We start from the raw sequence: 25057 nt of genomic DNA on the forward strand, positions 1-25057 counted from the left end.
CTGAGATCCTGTGGCTGGCGAGCCAGACGACCGGAAGTCCCCCTGAGGTCCTGTGGCTGGCAAGCCAAGCAACAGGAAATCCCCCTGAGATCCTGTCACAGTCCATCCCCATCTAAACACTCTCAGGGTCCTATTGGTTTTACCTTAATATCTAGAATAAAAGTTCTCAAAATTCTGCATGCAACAGCATTGCTTGTGGGCTTGTTAAATACCAACTGCTGAGCCTCAATGTGACAGTTTCTGATCCAGACCAAGAATGTGTAATTTCCAACAGGTTCCCAGGTGATGCTGATGCTGCTCATCTGGGGACTACACTTTGAGAACCGCTAATCTAGTCACCAGCACTCCTCACCTGTCCACTTGAGTCCCATAGTCGAGCATAGCCCTGTGCTAAGATGATAACATTTTAATTTAGCTGACCTTTGTAAAACATCCTCCAATCTACAACTGGAACATCCTTCCTAGAAAAACAATCTGCAGTCTTAAAATTTTCAGTGATTCCTCCTAATTTTTCCAAATAACACTCAGACTCCCTGGCCTGCTGTTCAAGGCCCTTGGCCATCTAGCCCTCACCCCCCACCCGGCCCCCGCTAGCCAGCTACCATTGTGCACATACTCTACTCTGGCCACACAGATGCCTCTGATTTACTCAAGCATCTCCTTCAGCTTCACACGATCAGTGACCGCACTCTCAGCTACTGCTATTCTGTGGTATTTTACAATACCTATCAATGAATATTTTAGAGTGTCCTAATACCAATCATCTCATTACCTTTTTAGATATCTAAAATCTGAGGGGTGCCTGGGTGGCTCAGTCAGTTAAGTGTCCAACTTCGGCTCAGGTCGTCATCCCGCAGTTTGTGGGTTCGAGCCCCACACTGGGCTCCGTACTGACAGCTCAGAGCCTGGCCCCCATTTCTGATTCTGTCTCCCTCTCTCTCTGCCCTCCCCTGATTGTGCTCTCCCTCTCAAAAATAAATATTAAAAAAAAATTTTTTTAATAAAAAAAAGAAACCTAAAATCTGATATAGGTCTTAAGTATAATCACATGAAGGACAAACCAATGCATGGGTCTATGATACAGTGTGGTATTTTAACACTTATTTCAAATACCTTCTAAATGTAACAGCATTCATTTTTATATGGGTAACTGCATCAGGTTCTCTACATACATGATACAATCAAAGATGAAGACAAATCAGAAATGCTTTCTTTGAAATGAGCTATCAATAGATTGAAGATTCTTAAAAGAATTCACAAAGGTCTCCTCTAAGTTATCAAATAAGAGAAATCAATAAAAAATTAATTAACCAAAGTAAAATATCTGGAACTAGCTTATAACTATGTTCCTTATTTTTTCCCAGTTAATGTGGTTAAAAAAAAAAAAAAAGTACAGAAAATCTTGCACAAAAAACCATTCACAACTAAATAAAATCATGAAAGCCTCTTAAAGACTCTACTTTTGGGGCACCTGGGTGGCTCAGTCAGTTAACCATCCAACTTCATCTCAGGTCATGATCTCATGGTTCATGGGTTCGAGCCCACATCAGGCTCTGTGCTGACAGCTTGGAGCCTGGAGCCTGCTTTGGATTCTGTGTCTCCCTCTCTCTGGCCCTCCCCCACTCACACGCACGCTCTCATTCCCTCTCAAAAATAAAAAAGAAACATTAAAAACAATTTTAAGAAAAATGACAATTGATATTTAACACTTTTGTATTTTTACCGGGCATGTAAAAAAATGCCTATTTGAAACACACCAGATATTTAGTGTCAATTTTTAATGCTTGAAAAATTAAATACCAGTATTAATATTCCTAGCTTTTGTTACTTTTCAAAACCAGTCCCAAAATGCTAGTACTGACCTTTTGCTCTGGCAGTGCCATTACCACACACTTCCTTTTTGTCCTTCCTGCTGTTCCTTCTGCCTAGAAAATTCTTCCATTCTTTAAAAGCTGACTATCTGTCCCATTAGCTGGGCAGCCATCCAACCTCAGCTCTGGTAAGGATGCCGGGCCAGTCCCCGAGGACCTGTGAGGCCCTCCCTCCAAGGCCGGTCCACCCCAGACTGAGATCACACTTCGTTCGCAGTCTCTGGGAGTCAGGGACCACACTGTGAGTCTGTACACCCACTAGCATGGCACCTGCCACACAGCAGGTGCTCGAGGAAGGTTCAGTGAGTCAATTACAGCTCCAGCAGATAAGCTGCTTTCTCTCTGGCTGTCACAACTTCATTACCAGAAAACACGTTCATGAACCTTTGCTTGCTACCCCCCTCCCCCCTATCCCTCCTCAGAAGGACAGTGAAAATTGTGACCAATCCAAATTCCTTTCACTGGCTCTTTTATTCCAAGTCATCCATGAGGCATTCATTACAGCTAGGCCAGGAACCCTGGCCGAGGGGATGAAACGGCCCCGTCCCCCTTCCACAGAAGTCTCCCCCCTCTGTGTTCAGGTCCCGTTCTGAGAACGCCCCTCAGTACGCAAACATTAGCTTGGTGTCCACCCTTCCAGAGCACCCTGGGCCCGATCCGACAGCACGCTTGCTCTACTCACCGGCCTGCACTCTAAGCGCCACCAGGCTGATGGAAGAGGCTAAGGGGAGGCCGCGACAAGTGAAGCTACGAGGCCCGCTCCAGGACGCCGCTTGGTGGGCTGAGACCAGGAGCGGCGAGCTCTCTGGGTCACGCTGCGCCAGCTCCCCTACCTGCCATCTGCATCCCTGACGTGCTGTGTGGCAAAAACGTAAAAACACCAGATCCATGTACGTCTAGACGATGTGATTTTTGTCACTGGTTTCTGTACGCACAGCTTTCTTACAACATCCACCCAGTAGCCCCAGGCAGTGAACCGGGCACCGAGGTCCCCCCTCTCCCTGGACCCCCTCCCCCCGCCAACCCCCACTGGCCAGACAACATTCCACTTCTCTCGAGTTTTCCTGATCCTCAGCTCTACCTGTGGGAAACACGAGCCTGGCTACTGTCACTTTCTGCTTGCCTTTCTGTGCACTGTGTTGCTTCCCCGTTTAAACCGTGAACGCCGTGTAATGACAAAGGCACACACCTTGTCTCACACATATGTTGAGTCCCCACGGCACAAAAATCTCTTTTTTGACCTGTCAGTTACCACCCTGGAAGTTAAGTGTCATACTCTGCTTGGTGTCTCATGGGAGCAGTGACAGAGGTGTGGAAAAGAGTAAGTTGGAGAAAGTTCAAAAACAACAGGGCTGAGGCCAAGGTGTCACACAGTGGTATGCCAGTGCTACAATGCCTGTTTAATTGAAATCTTGTAATAAAAGTTTAAATACATAAAATGTTTTGTTTTTTTATCAAAAGAACACCCCCACGTCCCCAGCCTGATGCGCACAGAGGAGGGGCAGTGGAAACGGGCTACCTACAAGGAATGGAGAAATGGCAGGTCCAACTCTCGTTGGCTTTGTATTCCTCAAAAAATGCTCTGTGAGCAAATTCAGAGTCTCAGGTGAGTGAGAACCCCACCCCTCACTGGCTTTCTTCAAGTAACTGGAATCCACACAAGGCATTCTGTACCGTGGAGAAAGCTCCCCGTGGCTTTCAGAAGACGAGGAAGAGCAGGGCTTCGTGTCTGGGCAGCACTATGTTCTCGATGGTGCGTTCCATGGAGTGCACCTGCTCGGGGGAGGCCGTCAAGAAGGCCAGCGGCCCAATGCGCTGCTCTGCACACGAGTGGCAGAGGTAGCCGCCCTTGTTCTCCTTCCTGTTGCTCTGCAGAGAGAGGGGTAAAAAAAGAGGTGAGGCGGCCGATCGAAGGACAGGGGCTTTCCACCAAGAAACTGTGCATTATCATTCTGATGTTTCCAGACCCGTGCAAACCTCTGAGGTAACAACCTATCCCGGAGCATGACTATCTAGACTAGACTCAACTCTCTCGATTCCCGCAGAGCAGAAACCAGAAACGATCAAGGCAAGGGATGAAGGGCCGAGGAAAGCTGAACCGGGCCCTCCAGGCAAACAGCTGTCCTCTAAGTGGCCACAACCCAAGCTCCCGGCCTCTGCCACACAGCCTGACTCCCGATTATTCCACCTCTGCCACAGCCATAGACCCGACATCGCCTGTGCCTTATGAAAAGCGCCTAACAAGGATTATACAGACTCTTCTTTTATCTCGACCCAGATCAGCACACAGCTCACGTGCAATAAGATGCAAATGACCGAATGAGATTCTATGGAAGGCTAAACCTGCTGCCAAGAGCACATACGTAGGTGATGGGGAGCTTCTTCATGGTGAGCACAGTGTCCACAGGGATGGCGTTGTTGCACTGCCCCACACAGCAGCGAACCACCCCGGTCTTCAACACATTACTCGTCAGTTCTGCTTGCAAGAAGTACTCCTGAGAAAGAAAGAGTGAGACGGAGTAAGGGCAATGCCTCTCCCCCACTCTACCTGCAAACTCCAATAGCTACACAACTGGAAACACTCTTTAGACACAGCCAAGTCCTTGCATGAGAAATGCACTGCCCGCCCCGATTTCCCTCAGTTTTTCTGCTTTTCCCCTGCCTGCAAGGCTGTCTCCAAGACAGAGCACTGAAAGCAGTTCAGCTGAAGCACTGAAACAAGTTCAGATTCTTGTTAAAATGACCAGGTTAAAAAAAAAAAAAAAAAAAAAAGTTTAATGGGCAAACATGTAAAACTCTTGGCTATAATGACACTGCAGGACTGTTTCTGGATTTTATGTCCTGCTGACCTGTCCCAGAATCATTAAACATTATTTGTATATTTGCTTTTCAACCCAGGTAAGCTGAAACAGAGGACCTTAAAAGATGTGCCCGCATCGACTTGGGACATTCCATCTTCCCAAGCTTTTGGCCGTGCTAGTGAGCGAATACTGAAGCTCTGTAAGCCTCAGTTTCTCCCCGTATAAAATGCAGGTAACAGAGAACCTGCGTCACTCGGCTGTCATGAAGGAGGAATACTAACATACACTAAGTGGTCAGAGCCTGGCACACTGCCAACACCCAAATCAAGCACGAATCCCCTCCTACACGAAATGCCCCAAGAACAGGGACCAATGTCTGGTCTGCTGTGTCCCCAGAGGAATTTAACACAGTTGTGGCATACTAGCGAGACCACAAGTATCTGCTGCCAGAGTAATTAGGATCCCGTATTTTCTGGATTACAACAACGGGCTACTGATCTAATTTTTGCAAAATCTATATCCAGGATTTTGATTTATTTGGTTTTCTGTCTTGCAGGATCTGTCTGCCTGCTACAGAAAAGAAGATTAACAAACACTCATGTTCCCACCAATAACTGAGGGGCAACAAAACCAGGAAAGCCTTTCAAAATAAAACGATAGATTTTGCTGAAATCCCCTTTGCCTGTCATCTCTAGTCCACTCCCCAGAGACAACCAGCTTCGTGAATGGGCCGTGCATCCTTTTCGATCCATTCTAAAATGGCTTTGGGGCGCCTGGGTGGCGCAGTCGGTTAAGCGTCCGACTTCAGCCAGGTCACGATCTCGCGGTCCGTGAGTTCGAGCCCCGCGTCGGACTCTGGGCTGATGGCTCAGAGCCTGGAGCCTGTTTCCGATTCTGTGTTTCCCTCTCTCTCTGCCCCTCCCCCGTTCATGCTCTGTCTCTCTCTGTCCCAAAAATAAATAAACGTTGAAAAAAAAAATTTTTTTTTTAAAAATTAAAAAAATAAATAAATAAAATGGCTTTGAGTTTATATATGCGTCCAAGAACATTACATGTTATCTTAAAGTTATTTAATACTTTGAGTTTGCTTCTCATCTAATCCATTTCTTTCAAGTGCCACACAGGATTTAATCAAATCATTCTTCCACATCTTATGTAGCCATTCTGTCTGTATGGATACTCAGGTTGTTTTCAAATTATTGCCCAAGATGCAGGATCGAATACACTTGGACATGCCTTCCCACCATACGTGCAAGTTTCTTTTTACAAGCACTTTGCCCACGATCCCCACCAAGAAACCCACTTAGCATTACACTTCTGTACACACATACACGCGTAGATAAAAGACTGAAATAATAGTTCCACGAAACTGTATTTAACCTTATGTGCAGTGTAGTCTTTCTCTTCTGGATTTCATTCCACCTCACCCTTTTTTAAAAGCTTATCATAGCCCACAAAGTTAGTCTCCTAAATCATGAACGCACTGCCGGCTGCACTCTGGAAAGCACCGCTCCAAACAGTGGCTCTCACTTTGGTCTTGGGACCCCCTGACACTACTAAACATTAAGGGCTCCAAAGATTTGTTGATGTGAGTTATATCCTTTAAGATTCACAACGTTGTAAATTTAGATTAAGAAACTTTATAATGTTTATTCTTCCTAAAAATAACAAACCTATCTCCTGCTAACATGTTTTTATGAAAAACAACTGTATTTTCAGAAAAGAAAAAAAAAGCTTAGGAGAGTAGCATTGTTTTACGCATTTGCAAATCTCTTTAACGTCTGGCTTAATGGAAGACAACTGCTTCTGCATTCCATCTGTGGTGATGTCACGTCGTGTGGAGAACTCCCAGGAGACAAAGGGGGAGGGCTTCCCAGCATCTTACAAACAGCACAGAGTTTATGCCTGAACCAGCAGCCAGTGGGTTAACGGGCCTGGTAAGTGCAGCTGTGACTTTTTACCCAGGGCTTTTCATTTTCACCTGCCCTTGTAGTTCTAGACTCTCCTTCTTCCGGCAGGCGGGTTTGAGGTTTGCCCCTCGAATACATCCCTTCCTTGCGGCTGGCTTCATGTCCCAGTCTCTGCTGCACACTGGGCAGATGAACTTGGGTTCGGCTTCAGATCTGGCGAGCCAGCTGGGAGCTCTTTGCTGGTGGTTCGTTGGCCCCCAGCCAGTAGCGGAGGCCAGAGATGGGTCCAGGCAGCTGCCTGGGCTCTCTGCTCAAGGGTCCCTCCCTGGGGCCCCGTCCTGACTGGGTGCAGCCAACCTCCCGTGCATAATTTAAATCTCGTGGCAACGCAACAGTTTAGGGGTTCGATTTCGACAGACATCTCTTAGCGAGTACTTCGTATCAGATGGCACATGAGCTCATTTCTTCCTCCCATTTGGTCTGGCTCTTAGATTTCTTCCTCCCCTTCAGCTGTCTCTGAATAGGGAGGCTGGGTTCTCTCGGCCTCCCTTTCTTAAGAAAAAAGGCGGGTGAGGAAGCAATTTGGTTCAGTCAGTGGAACTCAGACTTTCAGGAAGAACCAGAAACTAGGAAACTATTTTGTTCCATTCGTGAAGCCCTGACTTCTGGGAGGAACCAACACTCACCAAGCCATTCTGGGCTTCATTTCATTTGTGTGTTGCTATAGCTTTGGTATCTTTGAATGAGACCTGCTATGTTCTACTTGGAAAATGGGACGCAACCATGTGATTCCCCCACCCACAGCCCTTTGGGCTGCCTTCTCCAAAACTGGGCAATCATTTTTTGCAACACTGCTTGGCCACAATATTCATTAGACTCTGGAGAAAAACGACCAATTAACAAATCCATAAATTATATAATACCATCTTGTAATTAGGTTTGTAAAAGGGAGATATCTGGAAGTTGGGCCTTTAAGATGTTTCCATCTTGTTCGTGTATTTATATGTGTGTCCATGTATGTTGTAAATGTGAGCTACTTTCTCTACCTTTGCGTGGTATTGCTAAAATTAATTTGTAAAAGAGCTCTACTTAGTTTGTTTAAAGACATTTGTAAAAATGAGGCATTCTAAAACTCAGAAAAACAGAAACTAACCCAAGTGTTTTTTTAAAAAATGTTTTTTTTATAATGTTTATTTCTGACACAGAGACAGAGCATGAGAGGGGCAGAGACAGAGAGGGAGACACAGAGTCTGAAGCAGGCTCCAGGCTCCAAGCTGTAAGCACAGAGCCTGACGTGGAGCTCGATATCACAAACTGTGAGGTCATAACCTGAGCCGAAGTCGGTCACTTAACCGACTGAACCACCCAGGTGCCCCAAAGTTCACATGATCTTTGGGGAATTATTCGGAATTAAAGCTAATTTAAAGTTGCTGGTTTACTGGAAATAATAGGGGAAACAATTCTGTAAAGCGGCAGAAGGTCCGTGAGAAAGGAATCTGGAAAGGAACTTTGTACATGGTCAGGACTAAGACTGTGGAGAACTAGTATGTAAAAAGTCTGGGGACGCTCAGTCGGTTAAGCGTCGGACTCTTGCTTTCGGCACAGGTCATGATCTCACGGTTCCTGGGTTCGAGCCCTGCCCACTGGGCTCTGTGCTGACAGCGTAGAGCTGCTTGGGATTTGCTCTCTTCTCTCTCTCTGCCCCTCCTTGCCTGCACTCACTCTGTCTCTCAAAATAAATATATAAACATTTAAAATCTTTAAAAAAGTCTACTAGGGAGTGATCAACACCTGGGAAAGAGAAGAGAGACTAAGAGTGCAAGATCAGACAGAAGTTGATACAATAACAAACCTCATAGCTGATTCTCTGAGGAGTTCTAGAAGTTGGATTACCCTTCAGAATATCCTACACTAAGGTCATTGGTTGTGACCAGTGGGGTAGAGGGCATGCCCTTGGCAAGGCGGCTGTCTTCAGTCAGGGCAATCCCTGCTGGCGGCTGAGGGCAGCCTTCCTACAGCTGAGAGTCCTTTGTTTCTGATGGAGACTTTGAACTAACAGGAAAACTGCATCCAGACAGATTCTTGTTTGGAACATTGCTGGTTCTCTGTTTGCTCTTCCAGATTTAAGGCTGTGACTTACAGAAATTTGGTAAAATATTCCTTTGTAAACAAATATGAAACATTTATATTTTTCTCCCAACCTGATCCCTCCAGGGTTCAGAAACTCTCAGTGACTATTTTTTTTTTCCTCAGTGACTATTCTTATTTTCATGGCAATGTATTTATTTACATAAGTTCAGTAAGAAACTGATCTCCTTATGACAGAATGCAATTAGAAACACTGGTTATATTACTAAAGCTTTGACCGCAATGTCACATTTAAGGGACACCATGCATAGACTCAGATATGCCCAGACAGCTTTAAGGAATTAAGGGTGACTTCATGGAGCCACTGAAACCCCTTAGAAAACTCAGTCTGATAGCTTGCTTACAGGGTTCCTGTCAGGTGCAGGAAACTCAAGATATTTTGGAGACCTCAAAGAGAGGAATTCACCCAAATCTGTAGGTGTTCCAGGCAAAGTCTGATGGCAAGTATTTGGCTTGTCTTTTGAGCCTCAAAAAGCTGTTGAAAGTTCAATCTGAAATTCCTTATGAAAAGTTCCAGCAAAGCAGATTTAAAAAAAGACCAATCACTATTCCTGCTATGCTTACGTAAACAATTAGGCCAAGTTTGTCAAATGTGGACTTATTTTACAAGCAAAGTAGTCTTAAATTGCGAAACTGCGGGACTCATCACTCTCTTACCGAATCCACAGGCCCCACCTACCCGCTGTCAGCAAGGACAACATCCAAAAGAAACCCACTTGCAACAGCAGCCGGCCTCTGACAGACCTGAACCTACCTCAGGAGGACTGGTCTGAAGCTACCCAGCTACAAGGCTCCCATAAGGCTCAGATGAAATAAGACCAAATAATGGTACAAGAACGAATAATCAAGGAACAAAACTCTTGCTAATGCAGGATGCTGGGTTTCAACATGGAACTAAAGAATACGCCTACACAAGAGCAGGTTTCCATTCCTCTAACCGGGATCTTTGCCCCATTTCAGCAGGAAGTAAGAAGACGGGTGATCTTCCCAATTCCCTCAAGAGCAAAGAATGATCAAAAGACAGTGGGGATTGAAACCCAGAACAGAAGGGTTAGCGGGACTACTAAGACAGCAGTGACCTCTAACCCCACCCCCACCCCCTTCTCATTTGCCTTTCAATTCTGGGACTTCCTTCCCTCTCACCTCCTTCCAGCAGGTGGCCTGAGGCTTGCTCTCCCGTCTCCCCGTATGGCTGCCTCTGGAAAAAACCCTCTCCCCACATCCGGCAGATGAACTTGGGTTTGGTCCATGTCTAGCATCTATTATCTATTGGGAGGAGACGGGAGGTTCCCAGCACGTGCTCTCTCAAGACACTGCTGAGGGGCAGGGGGCACTGGGTGCGCCCACATCCCATCATTCTAGCCAATACCTTGAAAGGTCAAACGTTTTCTCCCTTACCAGTCTGATTATTTTTGTGTGCATTTCCTGGACCATGGCAGAGATTGCTTTTTTTTTTAAAATCTGTTCACGGCCACCGGGGTTCCCTTTCTGTGAACTTCTCGTTTATATCTTGTGCCTATATGACTACTCGGCTGCCAGTTTCTGACAAACCTGTAGTTGTTCATGACCTCTGTCAGCCCTACTTCCTGCTGTTGCATAAGCTCCAGGAGGCCAGAGACCCAAGTGGCTCCCAGCCAGGCTCTTAGAACAGCAGCTCACTCGGCATTGCCAAACGGACAAAAGAAGCGTCCCCCGCCATCCTGTGGCAGTCTTTTATGTGAAGCAGCGGCTCGCACAGTGAAGGGCACCGGCCGGGATCACACTGCCCAGGCTTACAGCCCAGCCCCTCCACTGGCTACCTGTGTGTCTCTGAGCAAACTACTTAACCACTCTGTGCCTCCATTTCCGTATCTGGAAAATGGCAGAATGAGCATCTCAAAGGATGTTTTTTAAAGGTTCGTGAAATGTTGGCTATTATTTTATCACACTGAAGTTTTACCTTTTGATGTAATCATAAATAGCTATTTTTTGACTTCCTATTTCTATGTCAAGCTTATTAAGAAAACCCTCCTCACCTAAGATATTTTTCTAACATTTCTAAAATTTTTCTTTTTTTTTTTTATCAGACAGATAGAAGTATAGTTTTTCCTTTACTAAAATTTTTTTCTTACATTTAGATCTTTAATCCAGTTGGAATTTATTATGAGGACATAAAGAATTTAACTTGACTCCATATGGAAAGCCAACTGCCCCAACACTGCTGGCTGACTAGAACATTCTTTCCCTATCCATCTGCAATCCCTGTTTGTTTTTTTAAGTTTTTTTTAATGTTTACTTATTTTTGAGAGAGAGAGACAAAGAGTGAGCAGGGAAGGGGCAGAGAGAGAGAGAGAGAGAGAGAGGGAGACATGAATCCAAAGCAGGCTTCAGGCTCTGAGCTGTCAGCACAGAGCCCAACACGGGGCTTGAACTCACGGACCACGAGATCACAACTTGAGCCAAAGTCAGATGCTTAACCAACTGAGCCACCAAATGGCCCCTTACCAATTTTTTTTTTAAGTTTACTTATTTTTGAGAGAGAGAGAACCCAAGCAGGCCCGCGCTGTCTGCACAGAGCCAGAGATGGGGCTCAACTCCACGAACAATGAGATCATGACCTGATACGGAAATCAAGAGTTGGACATTCAACCAATGGAGTCCCCCAGGTGCGCCTGTAATCCCTATTACATATGATGTTCCCACACATCCACATGACTTTCTGGGGACTCCCACTGATCTCTCTCTTCTGGCACCAACACCAGACTGCTTAAATCTTTATACTTAGAATATCCATCCACAAGTCCCCACACCAGTTCTTCCTAAGTTGGCTATTTTGGGGCTATCACTCTTCCATATGAATTTTAGAATCAGTTTATCAAATTCTAACAGGATTAAGTCCTATTGGGCACTGAGCATACCCCTTAGGGAGAAATTCCATTTCCAATCCATAAATAGGATCATTTTTTTGTAATACAATTTATTGTCAAGTTAGTTAACATACAGTGTACGTAGTGTGCTCTTGGCTTCAGGAGTAGATTCCCATGATTCATCACTTACATACAACAGTGGTCATCCCAACAAGTGCCCGCCTCAAGACAAACACACAAAAAAACATAAATAGGATCTTTAAGATGCAGAGGGACCCCACTGGGCAAAAGAGTCATTTCAAGGTCCAGCAATTGCTAAAAGCTAAAAAAATAAAACCAACTTTTAAAATCCCAAACAAGACAAAGAAATCTTTCCATATAGATGATTAGTTTGTCACGGGCGCACCGAGAGGCACAGTGCTATAGCGGGATAGAGACAAGTGTCCATCTGGCCCGAACCGGGATTCCATGGCACACGTACATGAGGCCAACTCCTCAACTCCCCAGATCTTGCTGGTGGATCTAAAACTGCCTAAAAGCTTCCCTCTAGACCATAAATTCCACGAGACCATGGAGCGCATTACTCACTTTGTTACCCCTACCCCTCTGCACATAACAGGAGCTCCATACATCTAGTCTGTCATCAAAGTGAACAAGTGAATCAAACCACCTGGGGCACCTGTCTGGTTCAGTCAGTAAAGCATCCAACTCTGGACCTCAGGGCTCTGTGTTCAAGCCCCACACTGGGAACAGAACCTACTTTAAAAAACAAAAAGCTGACTCCCCTCTTCAGTGACATCTTGGGTCTCCAAGGCTTCCACAGGCATGGAGACCAGGGGCTGCTGGGAAGCACCGCCACCGGAGGAGCTGCCAAGGGCTTACACCAAACCGTGTCAAGGGCCGACAACAGGACTACGGCCAGCTGTTGAGAACTATCCCAAGGAGGAAAAGCAAAATCCAACCCCATGGCTTCCTCTGAACCCCCGGCCTTCAGGAACCCAAAGGCACGGGACACCACTGCCTACACATCCCTCCCTTAAGCGATGCCAGGCTGTTTCAGTTCTAGATGCACTGGCGCCTGGCCGGCAGTCAGGTCCTCGGGTTACAAAGGGCCGAACGAACATATATCCCTCACCAAGGACTTCCCGAGGGCGGTCCTGTCACCGTCCTCACTGCACAGGTGAGGCACGGGAGTTGAGAAATGAGGTCACTTACGCAGAAGATCAGAGAGCTGTACCACAGCAGATGTGGGGCCCAGGGCCAGTGGTCTTCCGGCAGCAGTCAGAGGTCCCTCCTAGGAGGTGGCGACACAGAGCTACACAACAAGCATGTGACAACAGCAGCACTTCAGTCGTGTAAAAAGCACGCCAAGTACCGCTGACCGAGCGAGTTCGTCCCTGCCCCGACCACCGTGCCTCTCCTCTAACGCTGGCTCTCCCCTCGACGCCTCCCTCCTGGAGCTCTGCGTCTCTGAGGGCCCCCGTGCCTCCCCTCCAATACAGCCCCCCTCGGGCCGCGTGGCGCTCCTCTAACCTCTCCTCCAAGGCGCCGTGATTGCTGCGGGACCAGGTTTACAGATTAGGAAACAGAAGCACAGAGCGTACGTGACGCACCCACCTAGTGCCCGGGCGGGAGAGCTGGGATGTGCACTGAGGCGGTCTGACCTGGGGCTGTGGACTCGGGCCCGGCCTCACAGCAGGAAGGACGCTGCTTCCGCCCAGCGGACGAGCACTGAGCACCAACTCCGTGCCACGCACCGTTCTGAGCACGTGCCTGTGCGGCTTGGAGTAAGCATCGCGGGGCCGGGGGGCTGACAGTGGTCCCCGAGCGGCCGGCCCAGCTGCACAACGCCTCATTCAATGAGGCGATTACTCCCTTCACTTCCTCAAGAGTTAAAGAAACGAAGCAACAAAAAAGCCTTCTGGTGATCAGCTAGATTTCCCAAGGGGGGCAGAGGAAAAGGAGGGTTCGAAGGACCACAATGGCCTCCCAGCCCAGGCAGCAGGAAACAGCGGCTCACTTCTGTTCTAAAGCCTCCGCAGGCAGGACTCTACTGTTCACATGCTCTCCTAGTCTATCAACTATCGCCCTGCTTCCCCACAGCCTTCCTCTCTGAGCAGAGGGTGGACGTAGCCACTTCCAAAGAGGATGTCCCCAAACAAAGTCCTAAGTTGTGACAAAAAGCAGAAGTATTTCCTCTTGTGCAAGGGCCCTCAAACTCCAATATCTGTTCACACAGACGGGCCATATTTCCAGGGTTTCCGCAGAGCAGTTCTGCGAGCAACAGATGTCTTCCAACCCAGTCTCAGTAAAGACGGAAGTATTTCTCTAGACTCCGTATCCTTCTCCTCATGGGGGAAAACTCATGTTCTCCATAAAATGTATGCCATAACCAACAGATAAGCTTCCCGTTAGCTTTAAAAAGCCTTCTGACTCTTGTTCGTAACTGGTGGACTGTAAGGGCTACATACAGCCACTGTGAAGAATTTGGCAGGATCTACAAAAATCTCACGTCCGTTTACCCTTTACATAGAAACTGAGATTCTAGAACGTATTCCCCAAGATGCACTGGTAAAACAGAAAATGACTTGTGCCTAGGATTATGCCTTGTGGTATTAATATTCAAAGCAAAAGACTGGAAGGAACTCGGTAGCCATCAGTCAGGGGCTGTATCAGTCACGACACACTGACCCAAGGACTACTACTCAGCTGTCTCAAGGGATGGGAGAGAGTTTCATGAACTAGTAAGAATGAGTGATCTCCGCGCACATTTCTCAGTGACAAAGCGAAGTTCAGAACATTAGATAGAGGATGTTACCTTTCAAGAAAAAAAGAGAATAGAAAAATTTATACTTATTTGCTGATACTTGCAAAAAGAAACACCAAAGGATAAATCAAAAATGAATTTTAAAAAATAGCGATGGGGTACCTGAGTGGTTTGGTTGGTTGAGTGTCTGGCTCTTGGGTTCAAGGTCCAAATTGGGCTCTATGCTGACTGTGTAGAGGCTGCTTGGGATTCTCTCTCTCCCCCTCTCTCTCTGCTCCTCCCCTGCTCGTGCTCGGTCTCTCTCAGAATAAACTTTAAAACAAATTTTAAAAGTAATAATAATAAATAATAGCTATAATGATGGAAGGAGAGATTCTGACGGGGACAAAGACAGAATGAGACTTTTACACTTTTTACAAAGTTTGCCTTTGAAAACTAAGTGCTTCACATATTCAAAAAAAAAAAAACAAATCAAAAAGAAGCAAAGCAATCCTTGTAGAGACAGTAAGCAAACAGAGATTATCTAATTGTAATTAAATTGCTGGATCTAACCACAGAGGAAAATGGACTTCCTTCAAGTGCCCTCAGAACATGGTAACAGCACATCTTTAGTGGGATTTGGAGAAAGAGAGCTCTTAGAAAATCTTAAATTCCATTCAGTATTCTGTTAATAAGAATACTAGTATCATTTTACAACTTTTATATACAGTAGAATGGCGTAAATAACCAATAAATACTGTTATGAACCAAGATCCATACAAGCACACAAGAAAGCAAATCTAGCATGTGGAACATTCTGTAGGACAAGTGGCTCAGAGACAGAAGCATTAAAGAAAGGAGGGGTCTTAGATTGTTCTGAATTATGAAACTTAAGAGACCTCACAACCAAAGTTTAATGTGGACTCTGATTTGAACAAACCAACTCAAAAAAGGCATTTTTGAGACAATCACAAAAGTATGATTATGGACTGGGTGGCAGAGGCCACACGGAATTGCTATAAATTTTACAAGTTATGCCAATAGCACTGTAATTATGAAAAAAATTCCATTTTTAGAGACATACTCTAAATACATATACATATGATTTGTATATGGTAATTTTAGAGGTGCATACTCCAAATATGTATATGTATGATTTGAATATGGTAACTCAATTTATTATTTTGACTTTTGAATATCTCAGAATTTTCATAAGTTAAAAAAAATCCCATTTAATACATGTGAAATATCACCACTCTAGAACACTTCCACTAAAAGTTACCAATGTGACAATTTGCTTTTGTTCTAAATCCAGCCACCAGTGCAGCTATTTCTAGGAGAAAACTACACCATAGGTTATAAAAAAATTCCTTATGATCAAAATTTACACAAAAACTCATGTAACAGGTAGAGTTTATTTGTACATAAAAATTATTACAGTTAACCCCTGAGCAACTCTGAAATGCATGGGTCTACTTATACATGCATTTTATATAGTATTGTGCCATAAATGTTACTTTCCCTTCCTTACAATTTTCATTTAACTTACTTTATCTTAAGAAAATCATGTATTGGTGGGGCGCCTGGGTGGCTCAGTCGGTTAAGTGTCCAACTTCAGCTCAGGTCATGACCTCACAGTTTGGGAGTTCAAGCCCCACATTGGGCTCTGTGCTGACAGCTCAGAGCTTGGAGCCTGCTTCAGATTCTGTGTCTCCCTCTCTCTCTGCACCCCACCCCCCAACTCATGCTCTGTCTCTCTCTCTCTCTCTCTCAAAAATAACCAAACACTAGGGCGCCTGGGTGGCGCAGTCGGTTAAGCGTCCGACTTCAGCCAGGTCACGATCTCGCGGTCCGTGAGTTCGAGCCCCGCATCAGGCTCTGGGCTGATGGCTCAGAGCCTGGAGCCTGTTTCCGATTCTGTGTCTCCCTCTCTCTCTGCTCCTCCCCCGTTCATGCTCTGTCTCTCTCTGTCCCAAAAATAAATAAACGTTGAAAAACAAAAAAATAAAAATAAAAAAAAATAAACACTTAAAAAAAAGTTTTGGGGAGTCTAAATCTATACACAGATTTTCAATGGTGTGGGGGGGGCGGGGTGCTCGGTGCCCTTAACCCCAGTGTTGTTCAGCATCCAATGTGTTTCTACTTCCTCCCCAGGTACTGGTTTAGACATCAAGAAAAGCCACACTTATCTGTAAACCATGGGGCCAAATCCAGCCCAGTGCCTGCTGTAAATAAAGTTTTATTGGGACACGGCCACATCATTCACTACTGAACTGCCTGTGGCTGCTCTCATGCTCTGACAGCAGAGTAGAGCAGATTAAACAGAGATCCTATGGCCTCAAAGCCTGAACTATTTACTGTCTGGCCCTTCACAGAAAAAGTGTGCAAAGGTCTGCTCCAGGTCATCTCTGGAAACCAATCAGGATGCCACCAAAAAAAGGGGCTCTTGCTCTGAGCTCCGACACGTGAGCGGGTCACACACGGTGAGACCCGGGTGAGGCAACGCCATGTGGGGAACATGCAGCTGACTTCAAATTCCAGATGCATTCTTAGGGCCAAATGGGCCCAAGGGGCTCGGAGGAAAAAGGACAAGGAGGCATGAAAGGCAAAAGTACTATGAAAATGCAAAGCGATCAGTCTTATGCAAGAAGCTTTAGCTGTTGTCATGGGTCAGAGTATGGATCTGCAAAGTTTCAAGCTGGAAGGCTCTCATACCATCTCCCTCAAGTATGTGAAGAGAAATCCTATGTGTTGTCTTGTTTACCATCTGTCTCTTCACCTAGAAATCGGGCTCTGGGAGGGCAGCAATCCCCTTGCCCACCACCCCACCCCCGGTGCCTAGAAATGGGCATCTCTGAACATCAGGGTTCTGTGTTTCCACCACTTAACAACGCAAGGACTTTGACCACCATTTACTGAAAACTGACTACCCCTCCACACCTCTGCCTGCCCCGAGGTTCAAAGCTGTTGGTGGCAATGCTTAGATTCTACAGCTCCAAATACTCTCACCGCCCTGAGAGAGCATGAAATACGGCACTTGGACTAACTCATCCTGCTCTATAAAATCCTTTCCATTCTGGAGAGCGAGAAGAAGGAAAGAGTATTTATAAGCTGACACCTGAAACTTAAGCGTAAAAATTAAGTATCCTTGGTTCAGGGAAAGATGGACTACTACTCAAAGTAGTGACTTAGAGCTCAAATTTCTGGTGTAGTTTCCAAACAGGGTTGAAAAGATGAAATGGTTTATGTTCCGACCTGTGAAAGGCAGCAAAGAGTCAGAAATCAAGAAGGTGGGAAGCAGGTTGGTCTGTAAGGGGTGAAGACTGAGCACCGACCTTTTCTGGCATCTCAGCCCCACCCCTCCCTGGGAGGGGGGAGGTGCCTGAATATTCATGCTCCCCTGCTGAGGACATATTCCTTCCAAGCCGGCCAGGGAAGGGGAGGAAGGAAGTGCAGACACAGAAAACACTCTTGCTGGTGTTTTCCCAAGAGCCACGAGCCCCTGTGCGCTGGAGCAAGAGGAGCCCTTCTCTTCCCGCTCAGGAGCCTGTTCCAAAGGCCTTCACAGGCCACAGACTGACCCCTCGTTCAAACGCATAAACTGTGAATGTCGCTAAGTTAACTTGTGCTACTGGTTCCTCTTACCCCAGCTAAAGTCAAGATGTTCTCCAAGGACTTGGTCATGATGAGACGCTTCTTGGCACGAGTTACTGCGACATACAGTAAATTCCATTCATCCTCAGAAAACGACTCTGAAGAAAGTAAAGGGAAGAAGTGGATCAACTCAAAAGCCTGCTTACGACAATGTACGTCTTCATCTAAATGTTTACCACCCCTCCATGCTCCCCCACTAAGAAAAACCGCTCAAGACTGGCTGGCCGTATACACAAAATTTTCCTACAAATACCACCTCCAAAAACAAACAAAGACCTAAAAGACTTGTGGCACGAAACGCCAAGTTTTAATTTGTGCAGCTGCTGGTACATCCCAGGATCCTGCTCACTAGTTACTCAACACCCGTGCTGTGCCCCGTGCATGTTTTCATCCACTCTCCCAGTTCCCTTCATGACAGCCAGGTGGCACTGATGGGGGAAACTGAGGCTCGCAGAGTTCAAGTCACTTTGACACACAGGCCAAGGCTAATAAGCAAGTGCCCAGGAGCCGAACCCAATGCTACTTATCTCCAAAGCCCACATTCTTTCCTTTTCCTGACACTGTCCCTCTCCCTTACTCAGTCCAAGCTGGAAACGTCTTGGGCTGGCACCCGAGGAGCAGGGAAGAATCACACATTACGAGGCTTTCCCGCCTGCCTGAAGCCACTCCCCTCACATTCACAACAGCCAACACAATGCTGGGAGCTCAGTACTGAGCGGCTGAGGTGTCAGTACATGTTAGGCTGTTACACTGTGTGCCTTAAATGGGTAGACTGTATAGTATGTGAATTACAACTCAATAAAGCTGTTATAGAAAAACCAAAAATACACATACGTGTTCAATGACCAGCAAGGGAAAAAAAAAAAAACAAACAAAGAGTAGCATATTAAATAAACTCTTCTTCCCCAGTATCGAGCCACTCTTATCTCTCAAGGGCCCTTCCTTGCCTCCCTCTGCTCTAATTTATCTTCAACACCACGTCTTTCTATAACCTAACGAATATATTCATGGCAGATAAGGAGTTTCTAGTATTTCTATTTGCACCCCACCGATGTACCCTATGCCCCAGATTCAGAGTTCACAGTTAATGAAACGTTTGTTTGCAGAAAAACTTCACATGGTTTAATTCTACGATTCAAAACCATAATAGCTGCACTGATGCTCAAAGCATAACAAATAGCCTTGAGTACAAATTTATATAAAAAGACGACACAAATTGCTTACTTTTTCACCTTTTAGGATTTCCTGGCCTCTTTAAGAAAAAGGGGATTTAATTTTAAAAAACAACACTTGGGTGAGCAGGTCGCCTGTGTATGTTAAAGCTTAAATGAGGCTGGGCGTCGGGTATGCGGTGGTGAAAATCCCAGAGCTGAGAGGTGGTATGGGCAGAACAGGCCAGCCGTGGGCACAGCCATCCCGCCAGCAGCCCTGGGGGATGGGCCAAAGATAGGCTTTTTGAAAAACACAGTACAACAATAAAAAACCACAGAACTAGAGCTGTTTTTCTTCTAGAAGGATCCTGCCCAGAGCCCATACAACAGAAAGCAGGCCATCCAGAGGAGATGCCCGGCCCCCCCTTCCCCCACCCCACCCCCCCCACGCACAGGCTCCTCACCAACTCTGAAGTGGGGCAGCTGTGCGAGGTTGTGCCTGGCGCAAGGCACTTTCACAAAATCGTCCAAAACGTGCACAGTGTCAAACTCCAAGCCTTTGGCTTTGTGTACAGTGCCCAAAATGTACTCTGGAACAAACAGAGAGCGTACGATTAGATGGGGGCCTGGCAGGGGAAGGACCGAGACGGGAAAGGAAAAGCGTGCTCTCGCTGCTTTACTCCTAAAACCAACGTTCCCTCACCCGTATGTTGCTCTGCAGGGAAAGAGGAAACAACAGTTGGGGGGGAAAAAAAAGAGAGAGAAATAAAATGGGGGGATGTAGCAAATTCACTGCAGGCGAGCCAGTCCATCAGAATCACACCCCCGGGCCCACGGGGACCTGCCCACCCCCAGTCTGCCGGCGAAAGGCCAGAGGCCCACAGGAGCACTGGGCAGCCAGCCCGGGCTCACACACGGGGCTGAGTGCAGACACAACCCAAGCGCAGGGCCCCCAGCAACAGCCCCTCTGCTCCCTTCCTCCCAGGAGGGGCCAGGAGCACAACACCCTCGTGGCCACACGGGATTCCATGCAGGAAGTCGACCACCCGACCCTCGTCCCGCCAGGACGAGAAGAGGCCGTGCCCTCCTTACCTGCGAAGTCCAGGTCTTCTATGTGACACTTCTCTATCCTCTCCACCAGTTCTGGAATCCTGATGTTATACTTCTCAACGACTGCAATCTTGGCCTCCAGCTCCTTATCCTCAGCCGCGGTCACATACCTCTTGAAGCCACTGAAGCCCTCCTTGTGCACCCATCTTCTAATAAACTTGTCTTTAATAACGAGGTTCTCTGAGGAGAACACGCACTCGGGTTAACACGACGGGGCCGCACTAGACTGTGGCATCATAAGCAACCGTCTCGAAGCTGCGAGATCCGGGTTCTAGTCCCGACTGCATCACTAACCTGCTGTGTGACCCGGGGCAAGTCAAAAAGGACCTGTACTCTAGCCTCTCTGTCTCCAAACCGAGGCTCAAGAGCCCTACCCTTGGCGTCCTTACCTACTTCACAGGGATGTGAAAAAGCGCAGGACGGGAAAGAAATGCGCTCCAGAGTGTTAGAAAGGATCGTGTGGGGCCCATGCAGAGGTCTCGGTGGTAAAGGTGCCAGGCACACAGAAAGATGGTGAGGGAAGACGGCCTGGGGGACCAACATTAGGCAGAAATTCAGACTCCTGAGAGAAGGGTCTGGAAAGAGCTCTCAGCACCTCTGGAAATTGGAGGCCTCAGGCATCCCGCTCTGGGTGGGAACAGAGCCACGCCTGCTCCATCCTTCTCCAGGGGAAACAAGAGTGCTGACTCAGAACACGCCCAGCCCTCTCCCGTCCCTTGTCACTAGAGCGCTTTGGTCCACTACACCACTGCCAGGAGGGTACTCACGTTTCTTCCGTTCTTCCTCCGGCTGAAGAAGGATCCAAATATCAATGATTCTGTCCAATCCAAATGATTTAATCCCCTGAAAAAGTTTTGTGGTGGGATTTTTGGTTTTTTTGTTGTTCTCCGTGCGAGTTTGTTACTGTCATTGTTTTAACAAAACAAAGTAAAGCAAACGTAGAGATGGGATTTGGGGGTGAGAGGTTTTCTTGGGAACGGATCCCAAGCTGCACCCCAAAGCACACGGACAGAATGCAGGAACCTTCATCAAGCACAGAAGCAATGGGTTGTCATGCAGCCTGAACACTCAGGATTATCAAATGCTAAGTTCCGGCTGCCACCTCTAACTCTTCCAATGTTTAAAAAAAAAGAGGGGGCAAGAACCTGCTGCACGTTGCTTTCTTGTCAAAAAGGGGCAATTTAAATTGTCTACCTTCTAGGGGTGCCTCGGTGGCTCAGTCAGTTAAGCATCCGACTTTAGCTCAGGTCATGATCTCCTGGTTTGTGAGTTCAAGCTCCGCGTTGGGCTCTGACAGCTCGGAGCCTGGGGGCTGCTTTGGATTCTGTCTCCCTCTCTCTCTGCCCCTTCCCTGCTCATGCGTGCTCGCTCACTCTCTCTCTTTCTCTCAAAAATAAACATACATTAAAAAAAATTAAAAATAAAAAAATAAATCATCTATCTTCTAGGGACAGGAACATGGCTGTAATGAAAGATACAATGACGCCTGAATACAAAGTGTGGAGTATGAATATTTACCCCCTCTCTTTGGAGGAAAGAGCTACACTAGAGAATGTCTGCAGGCCCAACCTGTTGCATGTTGTAAAAGGTTAGCTCCTGCAGGACAGGGGCTGATCATATCATAGTGTACCCCATTCTACCTAACAGCACAAGCTCAGCACTGCCGGGGTACCCCAGCAGAGAAGAGAGCCACAACCAAGGCGCCACACTCCAAGGATGTGCCATCATTTTGGGAAGGGACACATAAGCCAGTAACATAAAACAGAGACCAAAATAAGACAGTACATGTTATAACTGGAAGGCAGATGTGGTCAAAGGTGCTGACACACGCTTCAGACAGCTTGGGGGCACGACAGAGGGACAAGAGCCGCTTACTGTCTACCATGCCCAGCATGGGCAACACTCCAGAAGTGCTATTTTCTTACAATAACAAAAATGCGTGAATTACACTATAACCACTAGATGAGATACTGTAGTCACTCATGTAGCAACATGATAGAAAAGGAGCTTACGTGCGGAGTAAAAAAATGCACGTTTTTATGTACACTATAATTGCAATATGTAGAAATGCATGTCTATAAAGACAAAGACATATGTAGCAAATTGAGAAGTAGTATCTGAAACACTGAGATTAAGGGTGACTTTTTTCCCCTTTAGCTTCTAAAACTTCTGTAACTTGGCTATATAATCTTTATCAATAAAAAAGAAAATGAACATCTTTTGATTACGATTCACTGACTCTATTTAGTGAGGACCTACACATAGTAGGCCCTCAAAAACACTTTTTCATAAAAGGAGCGAATGTCTTTTAGTCAGCTAACTTTGCCTCCAAGAGTTAAAAATGTCACACACGTGTCACTTAATCCTAACTTCCCCATGAAACAGGTAAAGGAAAGCATTGTTTTTGTCTCAGAGATGGAGAGAACGAGGCACACAGAAATTGCGACTTGCCAGAAGCCACGCAAAGTTAGTGACAGAACCAGAGCTAGAACCCAGGTGTTCACACTGTCTACACTGGAGCCCGCCAGCGCTCCCCAGCTGTGTTGGCAGCTCAGTCATTCTCGGGCTAATGAACAAAACACACACACTCGCAGGTAGCCAGCTGGCGGCCTCATTTGCACAGCCAAGATGAGAAGGGCGTTAATTTTTCAAGAAGTGGAAGGAAAGGTCCTCGGCCATCACTGAGTCTTTATAGGAACGTACGGCTCACATAATCAGAACAGCCAGGGGCAAAGACTTTGGTCCTCGTGCAGGCAGTGCCCCAAACTTGCATAATAATCCTAATTAAGTTGACGGTTTTCATCGGCTATGTCTGTTTCTGAGCATGAAGCAGTCAACAGAAATTTACTCTTACCCCAATCAAATGTATCCTGGCAGGCACTTCTCCTTCGGTCACCCGCACGGCCTCATCAAACACATTGGCATTGGTCCGGGACAACAGGGCCACCTGCCCCTTTGTGTCACCTCTAATGCCACCTTTTGGGAGAGAGTACAAACTGTGGCAAATCCAAATAAACAGGAAAACTAATTTTTGTAGCAAATAAACAGAGAGTAACTGAAGCCTTACTCTGATGGTTTCCTCCGACCAAAGTCTTTTTCCTTACTCGCTTGCAGACATCCAAGATAGTAGCTCCCACATAAGCTATTTCTACACCAAATCTAAAACTCTGCGGGAAAACGACAAAACAAAAAAGGAGTCAACAACCCCTCCCTGAAGTACGTTAGCATGTTTCTATCACCACCGAGTCCCGGCCTTGCCAAACCCAACTGGTCACCCCCGACACCCTACATGGAAAGGGGATGGGCCGATTCCCCACGGTAAGCCCACTAGGACTGAATGGAAGAATCTTACCACCAAACCATCGCTGACTTGACTTCAAGCTTTCAGAATTGCATTTTTCCATCTCGAACCTTCAGGCTACCTATTTTTCTTTATTCCTTACCCCCAAATCCACACCTGGGAAATTCTCCCACCACGGGCTCTGTACTATTTTTTCCCACCACGGCTACCAGCTCCACTCAGCTCAGCAACCCGAGCTTCCTGCTTCACCCCCTGGGTCTCTCCCTCCTGCTGCCAAGTGAGTCTCTATGCCTCTTGACACATGGCTCTTGCCCCGCACACTTTCATTGGGCCACACCCTGGCCACAGACACGGAAGAGCAGCACGTGAAGGAAAAGGTGATGCATGCACTTTCAACATCCCTCACAGCCTTGATTCCTTTTATTCCCCAAGACCAGGGGAAAACTTTTAAGCAAATCTACCCTTCCTTCCAAATCAAATCTAATGAAAACGTGTAAACTACACAAAAGATGGAGGCAGGGCGGGGGGGCTTCTCCCCTTGCCTCGGAGACTCCCTAACATTAATTTAAAACCACGGCCCCACGCGGCCGGCCATCAGTAGTAGCTTCCCTTCTCGAGCATTCCCTGCACCTCCCTGCCTCCGCACACGGCAGAACAATTCCCCACCCTTCAAAACCTGGCCCCATACCCAACACTTCCTTGATCACTGCAGCTAGAAAGACACCACTTGTCTCCAAACTCCTGTATTTATGTACGTATTGCCCTCTTCCAGGCATTTATGACTTAAACACACTACTATGTGCTTCGGTGAACGTCCAGAATGCTGTCGAAGGAAAACACGAGACTTTGAACAAATTATACTTGGCTGCTGCAGAACCATTCGGCGTGAGCCGTGCCCCAAAATCTAACAATAAAATACCCGTGAGTCCATATTGATGTAAACGACTGAATAACTAAGTGGGAGGAGAAGATAAAAATCTTCTTTCCAGAAGAAATCTAGACAGGTACTGGAAAAGGGAGGATCATTCCAGCTTTTTCAGACAACCAAGGACGCCACCAGTTGTCAGGCTGGCGGTGGCAGACAGGCGTTTTCCAAAATTTTCCTTTCACTTGAAAGCAGGGGTTTTCTCTTTGGCAACAAACGTTTGTCAGCTGTTTTCCTTGAAGTCACAGCCCCCTCCGTTCATTTTTGAGAAAACGCCAAACACCCAAGTCTGTCAGCCGCTCTCTCGAGTCCCAGCGGCGCTACACACGACAGCGCGCCGCTGAGCTCACAACCCGCTCACAACCGCGCCCGTGCGTCAGGGCGGCGCCGTGCGTCAGACGCGGCGGCAGGCAGGCTCGGGCGTGACGACAGGGCCGTGCGTCGGGGCGGCGCGGCGCGTCAGACGCGGCCGGCAGGCACGCTCGGGTGTGCAGACGCACCTTCCCCGCCCTCTGCGCTTCGTCACGCAGAATACCGGGGACGTACCCAAGGGCCGGCAGCCAGTCACGTCTGCTGCGTCACCAGGGCACTCTC

At 47.0% G+C, this 25057-nt stretch overlaps 1 protein-coding gene across 6 annotated transcripts in view; it reads right to left on the bottom strand.

Moving 5' to 3' along the window:
- Positions 1-2319: 2319 nt before the first annotated feature.
- FBH1 (F-box DNA helicase 1) overlaps positions 2320-25057 on the bottom strand; it is a 50009-nt gene continuing 27271 nt past the window's right edge. For 5 of the 6 annotated variants that reach the window (XM_040451519.1, XM_040451517.1, XM_040451518.1 and 2 more), the window contains 8 exons: positions 23305-23404; positions 23092-23213; positions 21005-21080; positions 20220-20417; positions 19592-19717; positions 17968-18074; positions 4235-4366; positions 3236-3740 (listed from right to left, as the gene is read on the bottom strand). In XM_040451519.1, the coding sequence (XP_040307453.1) occupies positions 3570-3740; positions 4235-4366; positions 17968-18074; positions 19592-19717; positions 20220-20417; positions 21005-21080; positions 23092-23213; positions 23305-23404 (1032 nt within the window). In that variant the 3' untranslated portion in view covers positions 3236-3569. Of the gene's footprint in view, positions 2728-3235; positions 3741-4234; positions 4367-17967; positions 18075-19591; positions 19718-20219; positions 20418-21004; positions 21081-23091; positions 23214-23304; positions 23405-25057 lie in introns of those variants that run through there. The other variant, XM_040451516.1, reaches the window with a different exon arrangement.

The sequence above is a fragment of the Herpailurus yagouaroundi genome, unplaced genomic scaffold (assembly GCF_014898765.1).
Source record: "Herpailurus yagouaroundi ecotype Mexico unplaced genomic scaffold, PumYag 203, whole genome shotgun sequence".
NCBI classification, from domain to species: domain Eukaryota; kingdom Metazoa; phylum Chordata; class Mammalia; order Carnivora; family Felidae; genus Herpailurus; species Herpailurus yagouaroundi.